At 31.0% G+C, this 20,878-nt stretch overlaps 3 protein-coding genes across 3 annotated transcripts; 1 reads left to right on the top strand and 2 right to left on the bottom strand.

The window, feature by feature from the left end:
* Positions 1-16: 16 nt before the first annotated feature.
* On the bottom strand, positions 17-10,793 carry LOC136772271 (uncharacterized). Its single transcript, XM_066725130.1, has 22 exons — positions 10,610-10,793; positions 9,386-9,963; positions 8,928-9,038; positions 8,754-8,845; positions 8,575-8,667; positions 7,801-7,904; positions 7,167-7,231; positions 6,250-6,409; positions 6,015-6,151; positions 5,732-5,936; positions 5,239-5,400; positions 4,897-5,178; positions 4,557-4,805; positions 4,198-4,373; positions 3,965-4,111; positions 3,399-3,681; positions 2,877-3,086; positions 2,658-2,808; positions 2,040-2,262; positions 1,809-1,938; positions 1,155-1,275; positions 17-1,082 (listed from the first exon to the last, which is right to left on the bottom strand). The coding sequence occupies exons 2-22, from the start codon at positions 9,949-9,951 to the stop codon at positions 388-390; spliced, it is 4,362 nt and encodes a 1,453-aa protein (XP_066581227.1). The 5' UTR covers positions 9,952-9,963; positions 10,610-10,793; the 3' UTR covers positions 17-387.
* A 249-nt stretch (positions 10,794-11,042) lies between these two features.
* LOC136772807 (protein-L-isoaspartate O-methyltransferase domain-containing protein 1-like) lies at positions 11,043-17,234 on the bottom strand. The gene is made up of 6 exons (XM_066725958.1): positions 16,103-17,234; positions 14,499-14,822; positions 12,815-12,949; positions 12,495-12,740; positions 12,127-12,359; positions 11,043-11,994 (listed from the first exon to the last, which is right to left on the bottom strand). The coding sequence occupies exons 2-6, from the start codon at positions 14,797-14,799 to the stop codon at positions 11,398-11,400; spliced, it is 1,512 nt and encodes a 503-aa protein (XP_066582055.1). The 5' UTR covers positions 14,800-14,822; positions 16,103-17,234; the 3' UTR covers positions 11,043-11,397.
* A 625-nt stretch (positions 17,235-17,859) lies between these two features.
* LOC136772808 (tRNA (guanine-N(7)-)-methyltransferase) lies at positions 17,860-19,629 on the top strand. Its single transcript, XM_066725959.1, has 6 exons — positions 17,860-18,365; positions 18,699-18,826; positions 18,887-19,071; positions 19,137-19,250; positions 19,319-19,420; positions 19,485-19,629. The coding sequence occupies exons 1-6, from the start codon at positions 18,265-18,267 to the stop codon at positions 19,602-19,604; spliced, it is 750 nt and encodes a 249-aa protein (XP_066582056.1). The 5' UTR covers positions 17,860-18,264; the 3' UTR covers positions 19,605-19,629.
* Positions 19,630-20,878: the final 1,249 nt, after the last annotated feature.

The following is a 20,878-nucleotide window of genomic DNA, read 5'->3' as shown; positions in this document are numbered from 1 at the left end:
TCAAGTACGACTTGTAACTTTGTCCCATTGTGAATATGTTCGTCACTACATAATCAAAAACCTGTCGTATGTCGTTTTACCTAGACTATGTCATTTTTTTCAGCACAACTCACCTACAAAAATGATAAAGAAAGTAATTAAATATAAATTATAAGAAAACATACCAAAAGCCTGTTTGAGAATTATAAATGTTTCCTATAACGAGTAACTTGATTTGAATTAAAGAATAATGAAAAAAATTAGAAAATAAGCCACCGTTATAATTACACTTGCAAATAGCTCAATTGCTTTAAACTTCGTTTGCTTAGGCAAGCATGTCCATTTCGATTCAGCTCAAGCTCAACAGAGTATTAAGCTCGTTATTAAATTTATTGAAGATCTATCGCTTTACACGTCTCCGTTCCGGTTCAGCAAATAATCCAAATCGTGAGAAATTCGATCGATGATTCTAGTGGCTGCAGCTTCGCAGTTGATGACGGAAATTTCCTGTGCGTTTTCCTCACCATCCGGTTGTTTTCTTTCGGTGGTGTTAGCTATATCCGGTATCTTATTGGTTTTCTCCATTTCTTGATGATCCACTGCATCGAGCAGTTCGACTTTTTTCTTGATGGCCAGTGTTACATCGGGCATGGCTGAGGTTAAACGTGATTCGACATCAGCGCTGCACAAAACTTTTCCCGAACAATCGTTCAAAGGAACAGTCGATGCGGTCATGGTCGATGAACGTGGCTGCTCCCTGTACATGTCGTAGTCCTGGAAAGAGCAATAATCGTTCACATGGTAGTGCGAGATTCTAATGTTAAACGGTGAATAGCGTACCAAAGGGTCCTGATATTTTCTAGGGCTGGTGTTGTAATTTTCTAAATTAATGTCGTCTGAATGATCGATCCTGATTTTTGGTAAGAAACTAGTAGCGCTGGAGGTAGATTGCTTCGGGTAAGTAGATGCTTCGGTGATAATCTCGCGCAAATTTATGCTACCTGCTGCTACCCCACGTAATTCTAAGTAAGATACACTTGCCACAACTGCTGCGGGTGTTGCACTATTATTTTCCATTTCCGGCTCGCTCTTCGAACACACGCCTAAAGATTTTTACAGTAAAAATTTATAATCTGATGTAAAACGATTAATTATTCTCTTGATTAATACGTTACCTTTTACTGGTTCAGATGTGCATTCCGTGTGAGCTTCCAGCTCCCATCGGAACTTTTGAAAAAATGGACTAATGATTTTTATGTCGCTGATGATTACGTACAATGTAAGCACGAGGAATCCCTGTAATTATAGCACAATTATATCTTGAGTGTTAAGTGATTATTTAACCCTTTTGCAGTTTTGTGTGGCCATAGCTGTTGAAAAATGTTTGACTCAGTAAGTAGCACAGTTGTAATTGTGCATAGAGAATTAACACTTTGTCTCTTATCAGTTTCAAATTCGATATTATTTTAGAATGGTAAAAGAACAAAATCCGACAAATATAATTTATGTTCATTTATAATAACCCTCAAATTATCTTTCATAACATAATTTAAAAACAAATAGGTAAATAAATTGAAAGCTTGTGTATTTTTATATAAAAAGTTGAACGTTTAAAATTCTATTTAAAATTAACTATGATTTAGGCTACAAAAATATAAGTATCTAAAAGGATATAAGCTAGATTGCACTTCTCCATAACTTAAAATCTCTTTTAAGCGTTGGGATAATGATATAGCGTTTAAAATGCTGCTATTTCATCAAATTTAAGTTTCAACAAAGAATTCTGCAATGCCGATATCCACTAGCTACTGAAAAAAATATTTACTTACCAACACTGATGACAAAGAGGCAAATATGTAGTGATGTATGATGGATGAAGAATTTATATAAAGTAGAGATGAAATTTCCATAACGATTATTCCACATATTATTATAGCTGCACAATGTAGCATTCTCAGTCTATATAAACAATTAAGTTTATTGTAATATTTGTTGAAAATAGTTATTACAAAAAAAAAATGGGACTCTTTTTAATCCGAGAAATAATAACGTTCTTTTACCTATTTTCGATCGTTTCCTTTTTCATAACGTTTTCCAGTCTCAAAGCATGTGCTTTGCGAGTGGAGCCCATATAAAGCAGTATGAAGATTAGAAACATCATTGTATTGCAAACTACGAAAATATTATAAACCCCACTGCCATAAATAAGCCACCAAGATTCGTGTCTCCAGCCAGTACTTTTATGAGTCAATTCGGCAGATAAAATTGCTAAGATCGGTACACCTATTAGAACATATAATATCGGTATATAAAATGGATGAATGAAAAAAAAGTAGTTTATAAGAGAAATATAAATATTGCATCGTTAATTACGTATTTTTTATAGCGGACTATATATGAACCTAATTTAAGCCTATTTTATCGCTGTTGTTTTTCCGGAAATGCGTAGTTTTTTGGATATTATATAATAGTTTGAACAGCTCCACTACATACTTTCAGTTAATGAACAAGTATCTGCAATGTGAGATTTGGCCTCGTAAGGGTAATATCTTAAAAATAACACATCTCCGGATAAAACGGCAAAGGTAAAATAATCTCATGAAGATTCTGGATTACCTCTTCAAGAAAGTACTCGCAGTTAACGATACACTCTGTATATCATATTTGGTGCTACATACCCGTAATGACAGCAATTACTGTGGGTTGCAAATGTTGACTAGGACGGATGTGTGTAAGCTCAGCATATATAAGGAGTGCTTGCGATATTGGAGCAGACATTCCTACTAGAAGAAAAGCTTCCAATGCAATGGCAAGAAGTGAGTAGGAGCTCTGAAAATGCAGAAAGGGATAATGAAATTTATATTCTTTAGAATGTGTTGGCTCTATCATCATGTTACCTCAGGTAAATTGCTGTATGCAGCAAACATAAAAACTGCCATCGCTCCAGCAATAGCTAGGCAACATTGAATTTTTAAAAAATTCAACCACGTAGGATTTTTCCACCAAAAGATTCCTACTATTATTAAAGAGAGAATGCACTGAGCTGCGCAACTCCCACATCCACATAGCACGATAAAAACAGTTTGTTCTTTCTTTGCTAACATCACCTGTTAAAAAATTTTTTTTACCAAAGCATATAAGAAAAGAACATAATAGATATGATAAATTAATATTCTGTGTTGATCTTAATAAAGGCTGGGAAGTATTATAATTAGTCCTTTCATAAATTAAGGTTTTTAGCACCATTCTACTCCAGAAACTCAGTATTAGCAAGTTGCAAATCTGGATATATAAAAATTTACTTATTTCCGGGAAAAGTGTTTAAGGAAGGATAGACTTAGAATAGGTTTCGGAATACCTTTTTTAAAGAAACCGTGCAAATATTAATAAACTCTGCATGCAATAATGAAAATATTTACCCTTACTGCTCGTGCAGTGAGAAAAATCGCAATGGTTCCTACACTGGGACAAAGACATTGCGTAGTGGAATCGATCGCCAAAGTGTTTGCGATACATTTGTCCAAATCCCAAGATCCGACATCGTTCATCAAACCGCAGGACACATTCCAGGATCCGGATTGATTACGAAGATGACGCAGCTGAAGGTCTATCCAAATTTTATTATGCTTATCAGTGACAAATGCTGATGTCGCCACTGTGATTACTCGTGAATTAATTCGATATTCCAAATCTGTTCCATCACTGTTGACAAATGACATTATTTAAAAGTTATTTATCATTGTTGCATTTTTGCAAGAGTTTTCGTAGGTCGTATGAACTTTTCATGTCTAAATTTATTTGTACAAAGACGAGGGCGTTCTGTTTATATCATTTTTTAATATTTTTACATGCTTTTTTGTGCAACTGGCCTGTAAGTTTGCATATTCATAATTAAATTTATAGAAAGAGCAAAGGGCGTTACGATGGAACATGTTCGATTTAACAAAGAGATAAATTACTTTTTTGTATAATATATTTAACTTACTCTAGCTCCTTTAGGTAGGTTGTGGGTAGGAATTGTGTAATATTCTTGTAAACAATAACTATGGCACTGATAGTATTGTTAGTTTTTGAACGTTGTCTTTTTTTCCACAAACGAATAGCAACTTTATCATTATACCATTTTGGGTATCTGCAAAGATAAGACGAACGCTTTATCACGAATGAAGAAAAATCCAGGTTATTTCATGGCAAAAGAAATTGCTTAATGGAAGTTACATTAGATCTTCTGCTGGTATTTGAAGAGAATGAGTAATACTTTCTCCATTTTGTATTTGCATTTCCCGAATATCCAGTATTACAGAAGACAGGGTAAGATGCTTGGTGGTTTGATTCAAATTGTCGCTCCAGTACTCCAAATTTCGTTGCATCAATTTTAACAGTAACGAAAGCTTCTAAAATTAAAAAAATTATATCAAACAATTATAAAAATGGAAAATATAATATTCATCTTAAAAGAGTAGGTCCCCCGCTGCCCCTAGTATCGGATATTACTAATATCCACGAAGCTGAATACATGTCATTTCGTCAAATTTAAAAAAAGAGACACAGGATTCGTGGCAAAATATTTGATGTACCTGTTCAGTTAGAATCGAGTTTTCGTCATCTAAAATTCGATTTAAAATTCTGGTCAATGCTTCATTTGCATGATATAAATCGGTTGGTTCAATATTATATTGATATCGCTTGATTTCCGATAATATGTTTAATATACGATCTCCTTCACCGGAATAAAGCGGAAGATCTCGTGTTCTTAAAATTTCCCAAAACATGTTAATTGTTTCCGAGCCAGTTGTGCTTTGATAACCCATAGTCAGACTTTGGAACTAAAAATAAAAGCATGTAAATTTAGAGCTATTAAAAAAAATATGTTCTATGATAATTTTTAAAAGGATAATAAATTAGGTAGAAGCTGACATTGTTATATTGCGAGAGAAGGGGCTCGTACAAGCATTCTGAGAAATCAGGAATTTGCCATTCCGGTGTTGTGGCATCTTTCATGGAACACAATCTGGATACTTTATTACCAACAAAGTGACGTGGACATGCGAGTAAGGCTTCCGATCCAGGTGCTGTATCGGGCCAAGATAGACCCCATGATTTCTCTGCTAAACAGATTGGAATCAGCGTTCTATTTACCACTTCAACTCGTACCGACATTGATTTGTGAGCTACATTGCATGTGTAAATAGTTGATTTCTGTAAAACATTTAAAAGCGATAAAAATTATAGGACCTATTCTATAAAACTTTTACTAACCTGTAAATTGGTAATCTTAAGCATGCTGCCAGCTGGATAAAGATCTTCCCACACTTCACTCCCTGGCTCCAATTTAAGGAGAGCACGATTTTTCGTCCAGCCAAAGCCAATTCCAATGCTACGCATATTTGGAGTCATACAAGTTAATTGTACATTGGAACCCTAAAAGTTTATTGGCAATTTTAATTTATTCTCATTGTTATACAATGTGTAACCAAATGACTGCCTTTTCTTGAAACGAGGGTTTGGGGAAAACCTGATTGCCAGTGTAAAAAGTCATTGGAATCGTTGCAAAGATTGCAAGGTATTAGTGTTTTAAAAAATTTCCTTTTTGCCTCTTTTTGAAAAATACTTGTGTCAAAATTAACAGTAGAGACAATGAAGGAAGAAGCGATGACTACCGGTACAGTTATTGGACAATGAATAATATCAATTTCCGCTAGGAATCGGCCTTTAGCTTCAGCTTCTGTGTATTTAAATGTTCAAAACTTACTTTATTCACAGTAATGCTCATTGGAATCACTTTAATATCCGGTTCGTTTTTGACTTCGATAAATATACTTTTACACTGTTGTAAGTCCCAATCAGACACCTGACAAGTATAATGACCCGAATCAAAGATCGTAGCTTTTTCGATCGTTAAGACAGATGTGTGAACATTCGATCCATCATCCTGCAGGTTTCTATATCGTATTCCTCTGCAAAATATACGTTCATACTATCGTTCAATCAATATTTAGTTGTTTTAATATTTTAATATCTGAAAATTGGATTACCTTGTCGCCTTGCTAACATTCACCAGCATATTATTATTATACCACGTAAAAACAATGCTGTAACTCCCTTGTGCCATACACCTTAGAGTTAATTGGTCTCCTACGTGAATTTCATTCATAGGACTAACGTGAAGACTCTACGACATTTATGATACGAAAATATCTACATTTGAAATGACTGCTTTATAGGATGTATTACTGATGTAACTTAATTTATAATAATAAAGCTAATCACCTGAAGGTTGAGAGCTGGTTTTTGTTGAAAGGTAAAATGAGTCGATTCCAAGGAGATTTCACTGAGTCTGCGACGTTGTACCAGACGATTGAGCGATTCACGTATTTTATCTCCATCGTCGGTATTTCCAAAAAAATGAAATGTCACTTCTGACATAGGCCTAGAATGCAAGAAAAGTGTCAAATATATAAGCCTTTGTTTATTTATTGTTAAAAACTATAAATTGAAATGACTGGAGGAGAAATAAAGATCATTAATACATAAACTATAGAAGTATTAACAATAAAAACTGAATAAAATGATTTCAAGGATTACCCGGATTCCTAATATCGGCATTACAGAGCAAAACGCGTTTCAAAGACACGGTGTTATTTGACTAATCATTTGAAATTCATTATACTATTTTTGTGAAATCACCAGTTGCTCTTTCTAATAAAATAGTTAAATTTTTTAAAAAGAAGGAAAACTTTCTTTTTAATATTTTCTTTCATACGCGAATTAATTTTCTTGCATGCTTTAGTGTAGAATTATTAATTTCCAATCTTCTTTCTTTCATTATTTTTTTAACAACGGACTGTATTAGGTTGAAGCACAGTGTTAAATGATCGAGCTTGCTCTGTTTCGAAATGTTTGATATTTTAGAAGACTTATTTCTAGGTTTGAAAATTTTCCTGCGTCTTCCATCTCTTTAAACGAAGGAGAAGAATCCTTTTCCGGATAGTTTAACACAGATCGTTCTTGAATTCGAACGAATTACTTTTATATTCAAAATTATCGTATTTACATTGAGAGTGATAGGATTTTTTCGTTATTCGATCGAAGAAATTCAGATTCTATTCAACATTTTACGCGGAGTATTTTACAATTTGTATATAAAATTCTCGTGTTTCAATGTAAATTATTATATTCCTACTTACGTAATGCTCAATATTTTCAAATCCTCCATTGAAGAAATATTACTATTTCTCATATATCTTGCTAGCTACAAAAGAAAATGATTTAAAAATTGAGGGCTGACAATAATTATTTAATCGTAAATTTATACAGATTAAGTAGTTGCATAAAACTTGCAGTCTACTTAACAAGTTCGTTTTTTTTATAAATGTAATTTATGGGCAATTATATGTTTTCGATTGTGGCGATGAAAATTCGTGTAGCTGTTAAGAGTTTACAAAATTTTATACAATTAAACTTTTGAGTAGCACAGTAATTAAACATGTACTAGATATATACGTTCATAAACTGTAATTTCAAAAAGGTTGCGAATTTTACTCTAAAATGTTGAAAGCATAATTTTAACAGGTTATAATTATTAACGAGTAGAAGTATATTGATTTTTTTTAATTTATATAAATTTCTTGTCTTATATTAATTAAATTAGATAAAAAACATGGTCTATCTGGCAAGCATACAAATTTTAAAAATGATTGTTTATTAGTTAAGAAATTGTATATTAATATAAATTTAGGGTGAAATGATTAAGAACATAAAATGTTATGCTTCATCGGATTAAGAAATCCGTCTATTTTCAACTTATTATAGTGCACTCACCTGTTTAGCTACATAAGATTCCAAGTCGCCGTGCTGTAGGATAACACCGTTTCGATGAGACGTGATATTGGATAGTTTAATTCTGCACTCATACCTTGATTTATCTGTATAATCCAGAATTAATAAGCTGATAACTTAATTATTTTCAATAATCATCGCATATCGTATTAAAAAATATAGTGAAATCAAAAATTTGGTCAAGTATATATACTACATCATAGCGAAAAGCAGAATTACATTAATAATAAAATTAAATCTTTAATGAAAATAGGGGAAAAATTTCTTCACGTTATTCACCAACAAAATTTTCAAACATTTTATTATTATAATAATATTTCTACAAACAATTTATCAATTAAAATAAACATAAAATCTTACTAATAACTTAAAAAACTGAAATACTTTAAAAAAAACAAATTTAAAAATAATTTTCTAAGTCTATCATTTTTTATAAATCTAATACGCATTTTTAACAGGAAATCATATCTCTAAGATCAAAAAACTAATTTTAATTTTGTTATTTTTTGGCTTAAATTGAATAGTTTGATTGACAAACGGATGTTTGGTTTTATCGTCATTTAATCAATGTATTCATTTTAAGCCAAAAAATCACCAAATTAGGATTCATTAAGTCCACCTAATGTTAATCGAATATGATTGTATTAAAATATTTTTAGAATTACTACAAATCAGTCAGTAAAAGATTTGACCCGAAGCGTTTAGTTTTCCAGAATCCTACCATCCCGAAATTATTAATTTGCCTCATATAATTACCATGATAAATTCTTGTGCCATTTTTGCAGTTGCAAGGTTGAGGCTTCCTCTCGTCGTAAGGGCATTGGAAAACACATTGTTCTCCAGTACATTCTGGAAAAATTTGTCTTGTAAATACGACTTTGAAATAATAAAAGCAGTGAAATCGATAAATTTTTTAACGAAAATTGTGGCCTTACCACTATCCAATTTGTCAGATAGTTGAATTTTGCAGTTAACTCCTGTAAACCCTGCTGGACATACGCACTCTACAGCTTTCGCTCCGATTTGTCTGTATATAAAATTATCGTTTACATTTTGGAATAAAATTCGTGATTCAATATTTTTGTAAAGATGAGTTGGTATACACTTACTGGCAAGTGGCTCCATTCTCGCATATAGGGTCATTTCGGTCGTCATAGCACAGTGGCCCATCATTGCACTTTTCCCCGCTGAAACTCTCGAAACATTCGCACCAGAAATCCCTGTAAGAAAAAAGATTTATTGATTACGTATCATTTATGAAATAAATATGACATTATACACGGTGTCACAATATAAACGAGTCATTACAGCTCTGTAGTTAAACTTAGAATCTATAGAGATAATATAAAATTACAAAAATAATTAAATAAATTTATGGAAAAACAATAAAATCTTCAAAGAGCATTCGAAAATGATTTGCACCGAAACACTCCAATTAACTTAAAATAACAGTGTATTAGATTAAATGTTTTAAACAACAACGAACACAGAGAATACAAAATTCAGTACAGATTTTCTTACGTTTCTTTTAAATGAACAATTATTGGAATACAAAATTTAGACTTACTCATAGTTAAAGGAGAGCAAACAATTTCCAGCAAAGGAGCAGTCTTTGACGGAGCAGGATTTGGGATTGACGTTATTTTCCGTCATCTCGTAGGTAATATTGAACCCATATACATCGAGGAGGTCGTCAAGAACACGGACGTGATTACCCTCGAGCCTTTCCAGCTCAAATTCTAATACGAGAAACGGCCTGAAGGTTCGTAACCACTTGTGCTCAAAGACGTTCCCTTCCGTCACTTCCTGGAGCAAGTTGACCCCGTAATTCATCGTGTCCGATTCGTAATATGCATACTCCGTAAAGCGAAGTCCCTTGTAAACGTAGAGCTGCGTCAAATACACTACAATTGTCCCATTGGTTGTGGGAAAATCCGAAACGTCGATCACCCATTGACACTTAATCGGCACCGGAAATGGATCAGGGAAGTTTGGCGTTGAGATAATGCCTCGAGACGCTGTTAGACGTCCTCCACAAGGCGAGGAGGAAGAAGTATTTGCCTCTTTCTCCATTAATAACAATAATATCCAAAAGCGTAACGTCCATAATAAACTATTAGTCTGAATTTCCATGTTCTTCCGTTCCTGTTAAAAAATAAATAAACATGATACCATTACCTTATTATTGTATTTATAATCGAGAGTAATGAAAGGCTGACACTCTGTTAGTCCACTGTCTTGACACCCTTTAAGTTCTTACTGAATAGAAAAATTGTAGTGATGTACACTTGCAAAACTGTCACTGTTTTCGATTGCACAGAATTTTTCAGAGGACATAAGTTAGTCTTTAAAGAATCATAAGAGGTGCAGTTATCAGTAAATTTTATCAGTCAAAATTTCATTAAAAACTACTAGGTACAGCTGTCACAGTTTCTTTGTTATTAAATTGCAATATCACGATTATTTTTTTTGTAACACAGATACATCGAATAAATTTTCACCCTTTCTGTCATTTTCATTAAAATCTTTCACACGATAGTTAACATTGTCTCGCACAAATTCTATATTCACAACATAAATTGAACTAGACACATATTAACTTAGGGCTGTTAAATATACTTTATCGCTACTGATCAATGTTTACATGTCACTTTGCTGTTACGAGAATAATTTTATTGTAAAGATAGCTAATGAATTTGTAGCCAGATGTTTACATCAATTTTGAATATATTTATTATTATTATTATTATTATTAATGTATAGCGATTATTTAAATTTATATAATACTTACCACAGCACGGATATTTTTATCTCGAAGTTTTATCAAATTTTATCACAAATTTTCGTGTCGCGCTTTACTTAAGTAGTTTCCATTTGCAGTTATTAACTGGGCATCGGATAATGTAGAATTTGACGATCAGCATTGTAACGAACCAAGTATCGGAATGTTTTCACGAATATATAGAAGGGCTCGATTGTCCTCGATCTGCCGGGCAGCTGGGCGTTAGCCTCTTCCGCATCAGTGGTCCTCCCACGCGCACCCTCAGTACACCCCAGTATTCTACATCAATTTACTTACCAACCAATACTATCTCGCTTGTTTTCGTAGTAGTTTTTGTAGAGATGGAGCTTTTCCTAAGCATTTCTGAATGGTCAATTCCAGATTCGTAGCTCGAAGTTCTAGTAAACTATATTCAGGGATTTATATTATTTGATAAAATAAGTAAATGTAAACAACTTTCATTTATATTACATTATGACTTTTTGTACAAGAAATACAGCTTAGTCCCAGAGTATTTGATCGGTTTATTTATATGCCAAAAATATGGATCATTCAAGTCCAAGTAAAAAATAACTTCCTCAAATAACTTTGAAACATTGAGATCAATTTGTGAATGAAGCTGCGCATTTTCAAGTGAAAATTAAATTAATTTCTATTTTCAATACAATAAAGTTTGAATACTTTTAAAACACTTTTCAATTGAAATTAAAATATGTATTAATGAAACCTTCCGTATTACAAATTTATATTCATTTAAATAGTAATAATTAAAAATAGTCATAATTCGCGATTCATTTTCATAGATTTCTACTGTGATTTAAAAAGATTTTTAAATTTCGAGGTAATGTTAATTGGTTTATTTTTTGTTTAAGGTAGTAACTTAGCCTATATGCATCAACGTAATGTCCAACGGCCTGATTTTCTTTATCAAGCATACGAATAGGATCATCATCAAAAAGGGTGGAGATTTGTCCGAAAGGAAAACATAGGAAACCATCTAATCTATTCTGTAAATCAGGGTAAGCATTATCCTCCTCATCATCCTCTGTCATATCACTGTCATCAGTCTCTTCTTCATGTTCCACTGCGGTTTTAGGTTGAATAGGATCATCATTATTATCCTCAGTGTCACTTGTATCACTAGTGTTACTCTGATTAAAATCATTGATTTGATCACTGCCTCTCTTATTTTCCTCTCCTAATTTTTTACATTTAACACCATTATTATCCATGTCACTGTCCGTATCGCTATTACTTATTAGGCTTTTTGCTCCTCCTGATTCATCATCGTCCTTGGTCAAGTCCGTACGATTTTCTTCTTGATTTTGTAAGGTTTTACCACCGGAAGCAGAACTAGCTTCTCCATATTGATTATTTACTTCTGTAGATTCGTTCTGGAAAAAATTTACATCAATATATTTCTTCATTAAAAGATTTATCTTCATGCTGCTTTGTTTGAAGTAACAAAAAATCTAAAAGTTTTGCTATTTTTTTTGCTCACTTTCTACAAGCAACAAATGATTTACCGTGGTTCCAAACTCTTCATCCTCATCCCCTGTATTATCTTCAGACATAGGTATAGCAGGACGTCTTCTATTTGATATTGGTAATGGTGCTGGCAGTAGATGCTCAAAGGCAGAATCTACTGATATTTCTTTCTTCGTTTCTAGATCAGGATGCTCTATCCATACGTTTTTTCGAAGATGATTTACTATCGCACCACGACATATCTCTTTCAAGGACAATGGATTGCATTCAGCTGAAATAATTGTATAAATGTGTGCCATGAAATTTTCATTAATATTTAGATTTTTCAGGTGGATATGAAATAATCACAACCCTTATGAAAGTATTTTATCAATCACCAGAGATGTTAAAATTTTTGTAAACATACGCAAATAAAGTATTTGATTGTCTGTTGGTAAAATCATAGATGAAAATGATACTGATAAGATTTTTTCTTGTTCCCATTTGTTTTCATCAATTCTTTTTAAACGGAGTAAAATGTCCTCAAAGGGCATAACAAGTATTCCTCCGACTTTTACAAATTGTTTAATAAATTCCTGCTGCCTTTCACCACATGCTGCACCACAGTATACCCTGTCGTATTGCTTAGTAGGAGCAAAATTTAAACAATTACCTGTGAACAAAGAAATTTACCATAAAGAAAGATTGTCTATGAATTATATAAATATACGAAAATTTAAAAATAACCTTGTACAAAAATAGGGTTACAGAAATCGAATTGGTCGACAGCTAAGGAATTCTCATGAAAATCATCTAACCGATCATACGCATATGCTATACAGTCATCATATATTTCAATGCCATGATTTATCCCATATCGACCTATTATAAATAATAGTGTATGTTGTAATTTTAATAATTATTTTATATTTTATAAAAATGTAAAAAAATAATATGTCTGTACAGACTGTCTCATAGACATAAGGTTCTTTCCGACGTTACCTCGAAGCGTTTTCCTCAAAGGAAATGTCGAATAGATATTACCATGAATTAATTTAACTTGAAATGGACTTTACCTTCAATGAAAGTTCTTCAAAATAAAATTTATTTAAAGTAGTGAATCTCGAATAAAAGTCAATTGAACATAATTTTTTATGATGTAAATGCTTCAAGGTAATGGTTTTCTAGGTAACGTCGTAGAAGTGTCCCATCTGACTTCATGTAACATTGAAATGAAGTTTCATGGTCAAGGAATGTCACCGTTACACTTTTTCCTCGAGCTCAAACAACTTTTGTCTAAAACATTATTCTCGTCAAACGTAATTATCAGCAATAAATTTAAATCGTTATTTAAAACGAAACACCTTTTCGTCCTTAATGATACCAACAATTATTATTAAAAGTAAAGGAATAAGGAAAATGGATAAAAAGGCCAGCTCTTGGAAAAAAACTGTTAGAAATTTTTTTATTATAGTATTTAGATAAAAAACTGTTAATAATTGAAATTTCTCAAACCTCATTTTACAATTGATCAGTGGATTGGATCATCTTCGCATATCAATAAACAAGACAAAGATTAATATATGCTAAAATAAAGCAGAAGTACCCATTTTTTTTTCATAGAATTTCGATTCTCTTTGGCGTTGAAAAGTTCATTAATTAATTTTAATAAATTTAATTTCAAGAACTTCTGACCTTTTGGCGCAATTTAGAGCAGTGTAATTAATTTTACTCTATCCAGAAATAAATGTGATTAAATTTATCAATTAATTACATATATTAAATTTTAGTCCTCTCTAAGCTTTTTGAAACGATGCAGTTTATTTGACAAATTAAACATTATTAGTTCTAAAAGCATTTGTTATTCGAGATATTTTTTAATTTGTTACTAGTACTCTTTAAATGTCATTTACTTCAGATTTTTGATAAGACGACATTTTCTATTTATTGCTCCGATTGTTTCAGAAGATCAGCCGATATAAAACGGTTAGTTGGAATAATTTTGATCGATAAGCCAATATTTCTGGTATTTTAATAATTTAAGTCCTTTTTAAATAGCGCTTAAAATGTTTAATGATAAATCATAAGCTGTACTGAAATCAAATCGATTAGATCTCATTGGTTAAAAATTTTATTGCTATTATTTGACAAAAATGCATAGTGGACTTTTTTAGTTATTGATTTTCTCAAATTATTCAACCCACTGTGACACCATTTTCAGCTTGGCTAATAATAAAATAAGGACTTAAAAGAAATTTCAGCCATATATAACTTTTGATATCTAAAAGCTAGGGAAAAATATTTGATAAAGATTCTCTTTTCAAAGTTAGTGCTTTTAATCAGGGCTTCCAGTTTCGCCATGACTTATGAGACACTCTGTATACCAATTTTATTTTGAACTAAAAGATAAAGTGATTTATATTTTTCTTACCTAACGCAAGTCCTACCATTGTATTGAGGTATCCAGTCCCTGATCCTAGATTTAAAAAACTTAATCCTGGTTCTAGACAGAGACTTTCCATTACAACACTATATATACATGGTGATGATAAATGAATATTTCCTTGTTTCCACGCTATATCTTCGTATGCGCTTTTATGAAATTCTGGTAAAATATAGTCAGCTCTATCTACAGCTCTAAATAGCAGCTCAACTTTTGTTTTTATATACCGAAATTTCATTAAATTATCTACCAACTCTGTGTTATTCTGACCACTGTGTACTGCACCCATTTTGCTATTTCATAATAATTATTCTGAAACGTAAAAACAAATATTATATAGTTTTATCTATATTTTATGAAAAAAAAAAAAACAATTTTTTCGTATTAAAAATTACAAAACTAAATTAAAGAAATAAAATAGACGAAATTATTTGTAAATAGAGTGTCCTATTTTATTTATCTAATTAAATATCTACAAAGCTAATTATTTTATAAAAAGAAAGCCAAAGAAAAGTTTGGCAGCTTATAAGGAGCAATAACTTAGTATCAATGGTTTAAACTTGAAAAGTACACACACACAAATACACATATATTTTTGCGATTTTTTAATATCGTCAATATTTTTTAAGTTACATAAAAAAATAATTAGATCAAGAGCCTATATAAATTTGTATACAGCTTGGAAATTATAAAAATCATTTTTTAAATATTTACAATTTATGTTTTATATATGATAATAATGATAAAAAAATTTAATGTCTTTTATGCATGTTACTAATATTTTTGAAGCTGCATAAAAATCAATTTAGATTTAAATTCTTTAAGTCCGTTGATATACAAAAATAATTAGGCAACTTTTTAAGTATAAATATTATTAAAAATAGTGAAGAATACTTTTTTTTTGAGTATGGTAAGTGATAGTAAAAGACTAATGGACTTTTTTCGTAACATGTATATTTATCTAGTTACATAACGATATATTTAGGCTACATACATTGTTATGCATAAATTCATAAATATAAATGGAAAGAAAAAAATCATTAGAGATATTTATTCACTATTATCATATTCGTTAACACACACTTGGAGCTCTATTTTTAATATTGCTCATATTTAATGAGTTACATAATAATTATTACAACCATCGATCTAACAAGATTATACCTGGATAGATTTTAATGTAACTCGGAAAATACTGACAATATTTAAAAATTGTATAAGTGTTCTTATCAAAATCAGCCTTTTTATGTATAGTATCCAGGTTAACATGAATTAATAATCTTAATGCTTATATTTCAAGTAATAGTTTGTCTTTAATGTATTAACAACTGGAGCAAAACATATTAAGAGCTCAAAGTTTAACAGTATATCACAGCTGATATCATTTCAATTTACTAAAATTAAATTACATAATTATAAAATAGAATTAACTGAATTCTGAGGTTAGTAAGGTAAGATAGACGTATTGATCATAATATCTTTCTTAGTTTTCATATTAATCAGCTAATGATATAAAAGATAATGACATAAGATTATTCTGAGAAATATAAACATTAAGTAAGAAAATTCCAAACGTTTAAAGCACTAGTTACCTCGAAAATATGATTTTTCCGTAAATAGGTCCTATGTACTATGGCCAATAATCCCAGAAATATTTTAAGTTCTAGGTCATTTCAGGTTGTTTGTGGTATACTGAACTGCGAATGTTTTGAAGTTATTATTTAACGTAAACAATTCTGTTGCTTTCCCTTAATAAATAACAAAAGGCACGTACAACGCGTTTGGAATTTTCACTCTTCATATTTTTAAGGGCATAGGAAATGAAATTAAATGAAATGCAAAAATGAGCATAAAAATTCATAAATTATATTATGTATATTATCCTAGTTAGCAGTGTTTGGAGCAATGCATAAAAAAAATACCATAAAGTTAAAGTTTCCAAGAAATGATATCGTAAAGCTACCAATTTCATAATTACGAAAGTATGATATTCAAACGAATACGATAACATCTGAACTTTGCATAAAATAACATTTAAAATATCATTTCTTAAATGTCTTAATTTTATATCTTTTTGAAGTATTGCTTTTGACAGTGCTGGCTGAAATATCTTGACTTTTATTAACCAGAAGCTTTGAAGTCAATCACAAAAACTCATGTTTTCTTATTGAGAGCGATGTACTCTGCTATTTGTACAGTGCAAGAAGTTAATTGATTTGCTACTGTTCTACGCCATTTCTTGATTAAATAAGCAAATGCGAATTTCTATATTCAAGAGAATTGCGCATTAAAATATTATATTTTACCACACACCGCACACTCTACTATGCGATATTTTTAAACCACAATCGTTAACTTTTTTTCCTTGTAATTCTCTCGAACGTTGTTTGCTTAAGTGAGATTAAATGCACCGAATGGATATTTGCTCCAAAATTGCCAACTCCACCATTTTGAGTCATGGCCGGAAGCTGCTTATCTTGAAACCTGGGTTATGTTTCATTATTGACTGTTCGCGAATTCGAGTACCTGCACTAGTGTGCACTGATATATTTCTATCCTCTGCTTTCACATTAATGATAAAAAGATAGAGATATACTCAGTACGCTCTAGTGCAGGTCTCCGTATTCACGATGTGAGACAGCTGTGAGCATTGAAAATCTACAGTTAGTGTGACATCAAATATAGGTTTCTCGTGCCCACAGTTAATATGATAACTGAACACAGCCAAATCGTTTGTCCATTTTACAATGAGCCGTTTATCATCTTTTTCGCTGTCGGATGACGAATGCATGTGTATTACTTGTTTCAAATGTCATCCGAATCAATTAAAATACTGAATGTGTAGTCGCGTGCACCTGACTAGTATCCGACAGTGACGTAACAACTCATTGACCGTGTTTTGGATAGTATTTGCTAAGCTAGCACTTTGCTGATAGTTAAAAATGGTGTCTAAAAATCAGCACTTAGTAGTGCTGCATGTTCCGATACTTCTGATGCAAATAGCTAGTGCTGCTTACTTACTACTGTCCTAATTGAAGATCGCACAATGTAGCTTATTATTTAGCAAATGCTTAGCAAAATCAAGTAGAACACAGTCTCAACACACTCTTTAGTTGCGTTAAGATCCCGTATTCTGTAATTTTGACAAAAATTTTCGATATCAGCCGGTAGTGACCGAAAACTCTACATACATATAGATAGATATACATGTATCATTACACGTACCGATATTTGTTTTTGACTTCGACCTAACCATACCAAAATTTATCGTTAGAGTTGCAGAATTGGCCTACAGAAGGTACATTGTACTACTATACATACAGAATACAGAATCCTTAGCGCTAAGGATTGAATGCGGACAATGTAGAACGAACTTAAGCTATGTTCCGTTATTAACTTCCAGTAGACAGTAGTGACTAGTGACAGAACTGGAAGTCTATTGTACATTACATCACACATCTTATAGAGTTTCAGCTATTTCATGACCTGACGGCTGTCTTGCATGGCCTTATAAACACTTATAAACGCACGTGCTTCCAGGAGTTCCAGGGGATGTGATTGTTTTGCTGAAAAACGGCGTTACAGTTCTACTGTTCGGAATGCGGCATGATTTTCGGTGTCATTCAATCCGCAAAAAAGCAATACGTTTTGATTAGCATCTTATAAAGGTTAGGCAGTTCTGTAACGATAAGAAATTAAACATTATTTTCGACTGTAAGAATTTTTCAAGTAAAAACAACATTCCTAATATAACATGACTGAAGCTAGCAGTAGCCAAGTAGTTAAATTGCCACAAAAAAGATTTTACAGACAGCGAGCACATTCTAATCCCATTGCAGACCATAGTTTTGACTAGTGAGTATCATAAATTTTAATTGTTTCATGTAAGCTAAATGACTGTAGTATCCATTGGAGTGAGGTTAGTCTTCAGGTTTGTGAATCAAATACATTGAGGTGTTCAAGCATCAAGCTAATTTTTTTAACAAAACATTATCATATTATGCTATATTTTATACATATTTTTCAAAAATATAAATAGTAATATAATACTAATAAATATTTATATGAAGCAATCATTTACACACTCAAATGATCAATTTTACCTCAAATGATGACTGCTTCAAATACAAAAACTTGGATTAAAAAAATATCTAATTATTTTTCTAAAATAAATGTGATTCTTTATAGTCCTATAAAACCATCACTGGTAGATTGGAGTAAATATTATCCTCATTTCATAAATTCTGACAAAACCAGTAGTCAGTTAAAACAAGTTGAGTTTCTTGATATAGGATGTGGTTATGGAGGGTTATTAGGTAAGTTTGTGTTTATAAAACAAATAAAAGCTTTAAGTTTTATTATATATTTTTATTTAGTTACTTTGTCTACAATGTTTCCTGATTCACTAATACTTGGCTTGGAAATTAGAGTAAAGGTATCAGATTACGTTGTAGATCGTATTACTGCTTTGAGATTAAAATATCCTGGTCTTTACCAAAATATTGCATGTTTGAGAACCAATGCAATGCAATATTTGCCAAATTATTTTAATAAAGGGCAGGTAAGTAGAATGAAAAATCTATAAAATTGTAAATGAATTATATTTTTGAAATCTATAATTTACAGCTTAAAAAAATGTTTTTTTTGTACCCGGATCCACACTTTAAAAAAGCAAAACATAAATGGCGTATTATTAACCATGCACTTTTAGATGAATATGCATATGTTTTGGAAGAAGGGGTAAAATTTATTATATAAGACATAAAATATTCTTTGAAATAAAATTTTATAGATAATCAAATTTTAAGGCTTTAGTATATACTATCACTGATGTAAAAGATCTGCATGATTGGATGATCCAGCATTTTTCAGAGCATCCGTTGTTTCTACAAGTATCTGTTGATGATTTGGTAAAATTTTTTTGTAATATTATATATATAGTACATTGAGTTATTTTAAATAATTTTATTATAGGCATGTGATCCAATTATTGATAAATTATTTGACAGTACTGAAGAAGGAAAAAAAGTAACAAGGAATAAAGGAGATAAATTTTTAGCTGTATTTAAACGTATATCAGATAATGTAGCTTGAGACCAATAAAAGCTATGAATATTAACATTTCCATTTAAAATGATTAACAAACAAAAGTTAAGGTTAAGTTTTTGTAATATTGTTCAAGAATGATGTGATTTCAGTTCAATTATAAATTAGACAATTACCCACACCTTTTTCTTCTTTTTTAAGGATCTTTCCTATTTTATGCATTTCCTAGAGAGGTTCTTTATCTTATATAGGTTTTAGGAAATAGTAATGGAAATGTGTAATGCATTTTTCATTGTTTTTTTAATTGTATCATGATTTTGTTACACATTACAAAGTAGAGTGCAAAAAATTTGTTATATACTACAAAAAATTCAATGCATTACTTGACTTTTTAATTCAATTAATAATAACTCTTAAAATAATTCAGAAGTATTTTAGTACAGATTAAAAATTGTATATTATGAATTAAAAAAGTATTCTGAAATGAGAGAATTTCAGAATTTGTTATTAAAAAAGTTGTTTTATGAAAAATTTATATCCCTACGCTGGTTCTTAGCTAATATTTTTCCTATTTGTTTTATTAATAGAAAAATTTTGTCAATATAAAACTATGAATATGGTAAGTATTTTTGTTAATATTACAATAAACAGTTCGCTAACACCCAAAAAGGTTAAAATTGCCATTAAATACAGCTTAATTTACACCATTACAATAATTAATAGCTTTATTAATCTAGTCAATTTAATAACTACCAAAGTCAACCAAAGATCTTACTTAAAGCGGTAAAAAAGAAGGAATATTTAATGTACAACTATAGTCAGATTCAACTTGTAGTCAGAATAATACAATTCAATATCTTATAACGTACCTTTTAGTTATTATTCTTTTACAAGTAATGTGTTACAATAAGAAGTTAGAGACTGGAAATACTGTAATTGTTGCAATATCAGTGGAGCTCGAGCTTTTGAATAAGTCGATCGGATCGGAATATTCTTATGCATGTTATATGGTCACAAATCAGAATAATCAGATCACTTGTACAATTTTATTGTACAATAGAGCGAGAAAAATCTAAAAAAACTGCCAATCGCAGTTTGTGATTTTCAAATTTTTCCTTATTATTTTGCACATGAGAAACCTGATTTGTGATCGTTCAACGGGCCTTAGTTGAAATTTTTAATTATTGCAATCGCATTTATTTCTTTTAACAATCTACATATAGGTAAAAATCAGATAATCGAGTATGATGAATTTATAGAGTATATTTTTACCATTAAAATGATTCCTTGTAAATTAAAATTTAAAAAGAAATAAAAATTTG

The sequence above is a fragment of the Prorops nasuta genome, unplaced genomic scaffold (assembly GCF_024137725.1).
Source record: "Prorops nasuta isolate Cenicafe-Biocafe unplaced genomic scaffold, Cenicafe_Pnas_1.2 PNAS00004, whole genome shotgun sequence".
Classification (NCBI taxonomy): Eukaryota; Metazoa; Arthropoda; class Insecta; order Hymenoptera; family Bethylidae; genus Prorops; species Prorops nasuta.
This window is presented reverse-complemented; position numbering and strand designations above follow the sequence as displayed.